The sequence below is a fragment of the Callorhinus ursinus genome, unplaced genomic scaffold (genome assembly GCF_003265705.2).
Source record: "Callorhinus ursinus isolate GAN/ISIS: 27379988/994484 unplaced genomic scaffold, GSC_fseal_2.0 scaffold1722, whole genome shotgun sequence".
NCBI lineage: Eukaryota > Metazoa > Chordata > Mammalia > Carnivora > Otariidae > Callorhinus > Callorhinus ursinus.
In genome coordinates this window covers 1-2486 of record NW_027398776.1, presented here as the reverse complement: position 1 = coordinate 2486, position 2486 = coordinate 1, and the positions used below count along the sequence as shown (strand labels likewise).

The window sequence follows — 2486 nt, the reverse complement described above, 5'->3', positions numbered from 1 at the left end:
ACAGAGAATACTTGCATAATCTTTAGGAAGGCATGGAACGAGTTTTCAAAAAAAGAACAGTGGAGGAAAGAGCAAACCAATAAGATGGTAGAGTTACACCTGAATGTCACTGCATGTACATTAAATATAAGCCGACTAAGTACACCAATAAAAAGTCAAATTGTCCGATTGGACTACAAACCAAATGATTCCACGTACAGGAAACACCCAGGAAAGGAACAGAGAGAGAAAGCAGCTTAGTGGTCGCCAGGGGCTGGGCTCGGGGAGAAATGGGCAGGGAGGCCTTCTGGTTCAGGGTGTCCTTTGCGGAAGCAGATATTGTGCAGCAATGTTCTGTGGTGCGGTGGCACAGCATTGGGAATATAATTAATGCTCCAGACTTGTCCAACAGAAAACAATTAATTTTATTTAAAATAAATAATAAACAGCATAGAGGATAAGGAAAGATAATATAACAGTTAATATGTACCAGAGAGAAAGAACACAGGGGGAGGGGATGAAACAATCTGGCGGGGCATCAGGGTCGGGTGATGGAAATAAGGGGACTTGTACAAGGGGCTCTCCCCACGAGGATGTGGGCTCTGGCTGTGGTTCTGGGAGCCCTGCAGGAACAGGAGGATGGGCAGGGCCAGATGCAAGAGCAGAGCCAGATACAAGAGCAGGGACAGGGGCCAGATCCAAGGTAGGAGCTGGGTCATGGGCAAGTACAAGAGCACAGGCAGGGCCAAGGGAAGGGCCCGCGGCCCTGGAAAGCAGGGGAAGGGGCATCGGCTCTGGCAGGGGCAGGGTCAGGAACAGGGACCCAGGCAGGGGAAGGGGCATAGGATCTTGCAGGGGCAGGGACAGGGACAGGGACCCAGGCAGGGGAAAGGGCATTGGCTCTGGCAGGGGCAGGAACAGGGACATAGGCAGTGGAAAGGGCATTGGCTCTGGCAGGGGCAGGAACGGGGACACAGGCAGGGGAAAGGGCATTGGCTCTGGCAGGGGCACGGACAGGGACACAGGTAGAGGAACGGACAGGTGCAGGGGCAGGAGGTGGGTCAAGGGCAGGAATGGGTGCACATGCAGGGGCAGGGAAACGGGTAGGGAAAGGGGAAGGAGCTGGGTCAGAGGCAAGCACTGGAGCACAGGGAGGGGCAGGGGAATGGACAGTTGCAGGGGCAGAAGCCGGGACAGGGGCAAGAACAGGAATACAGGCAGGGGCAGGGGAAGGGGCAGGATCCAGGGCAGGAGCTGGGTCAGGGGCAAGAACAGTTGCACACGTCGGGGAAGGGGCAGGTGCAGGGGCAGAAGCCGGGACAGGGGCAAGAACAGGAATAGAGCCAGGGGGAGGGGAAGGGGCAGGATCCAGTGCAGGAGCTGGGTCAGGGGCAAGAACAGGTGCACACGTTGGGGAAGGGGCAGGGGCAGGGGCAGAACCCGGGTCAGGGGCAAGAATCGGAGCACAGGCAGGGGCAAGGGAAGGGGCAAGATCCAGGGCAGGAGCTAGGTCAGGATCCGGAGCAGGGGCAAGAACAGGTGCACAGGCAGGTGCTGGGGAAGTGGCAGCTGCAGGGGCACGAGTAGGGGCAAGGGAAGGGCCATCGGCTCTAGCAGGGGCACGGGCAGGGGCAGGGACATGAGTGGGGGCAAGATTTGGGTCAGAGGCGAAAACAGGGACACAGGCATGGGCAGGGGAAGGGGCAGGACTTGGGTCAGGGGCCAGAACAGGAGCACAAGCAGGGGAAGGGGAAGGGGCAGGTGCAAGGGGAGGGACAGGGTCTGCAGCAATGGCACATACAGGAACCAAGGCAGTATCTGGGTCAGGGGCAGGGACAGGGGCACTGGCAGGGGTAGGGACGGGTCAGGATCCAGGGCAGGAGCGGGGTCTGGGGCAGGAGCAGGGCCACAGTTCGGGGCAGGCACAGGGGCACCGGCCCCGGCAGGAACAGTGGCAGGAAAAGGGGCAGGCTCTCCTGGCACAGGTTCTCCAGCAGGCCCTTCCTGGTCGGCGTCAGGCTCTCCGTGGGCAGGTGCCGGGTCAACTGCCGGCTCCTGGTCTCCTGCTGAAGCCTCTGCAGGCACCACCCCTCCCTGCAGAGCTGCTGATGGAGTTGGAGCCGGCTCTAGCTCCTTAGGTCGTGGAACATCTGTGAGAGGAGAAAAGCTCACCCCCGTGCCTGCTCTCCGTGGGTACTTGCAAGACAGAGCCCAGCCCAGAGCCTCCCAGAGAAGCCGCAGCCAGGAAGGAGCCCTCCCCGGGACGTCTCCCCGACTGCAGTCCACCCGCTGGGTGCTCTGCACACAGTCTTTGCTCCTGGCCCCACACCAGCCTCTTGGGGCTCCTCCCTGTGGCGCCAGCCGCGACCCGTCCCCACACACCCACAGGCACCCCGCCCCAGGCTTCTCAGCCTCGAGCTCGGTCTCCGTGGGCTCCATTCCTGGAGCACAATCCAGTCAATGACCACCAGGGACAGTGGTCTGGGTGGTGTCGGAGGCCTTCCCCC

General features: G+C 60.5%; 2 protein-coding genes across 2 annotated transcripts; both read right to left on the bottom strand.

Moving 5' to 3' along the window:
* Positions 1–333: 333 nt before the first annotated feature.
* LOC141372150 (uncharacterized) lies at positions 334–1485 on the bottom strand (the record flags this gene model as incomplete). The annotated part of the gene is made up of 1 exon (XM_073890659.1): positions 334–1485. A coding segment is annotated over one exon (1077 nt), but the record flags the coding sequence as incomplete, so codon positions are not given.
* Positions 1481–2480, bottom strand: LOC141372149 (uncharacterized). Its single transcript, XM_073890658.1, has one exon. It carries the CDS (start codon positions 2416–2418, stop codon positions 1486–1488), a length of 933 nt encoding a protein of 310 aa, XP_073746759.1. The 5' UTR covers positions 2419–2480; the 3' UTR covers positions 1481–1485.
* Between the last annotated feature and the right edge of the window lie 6 nt (positions 2481–2486).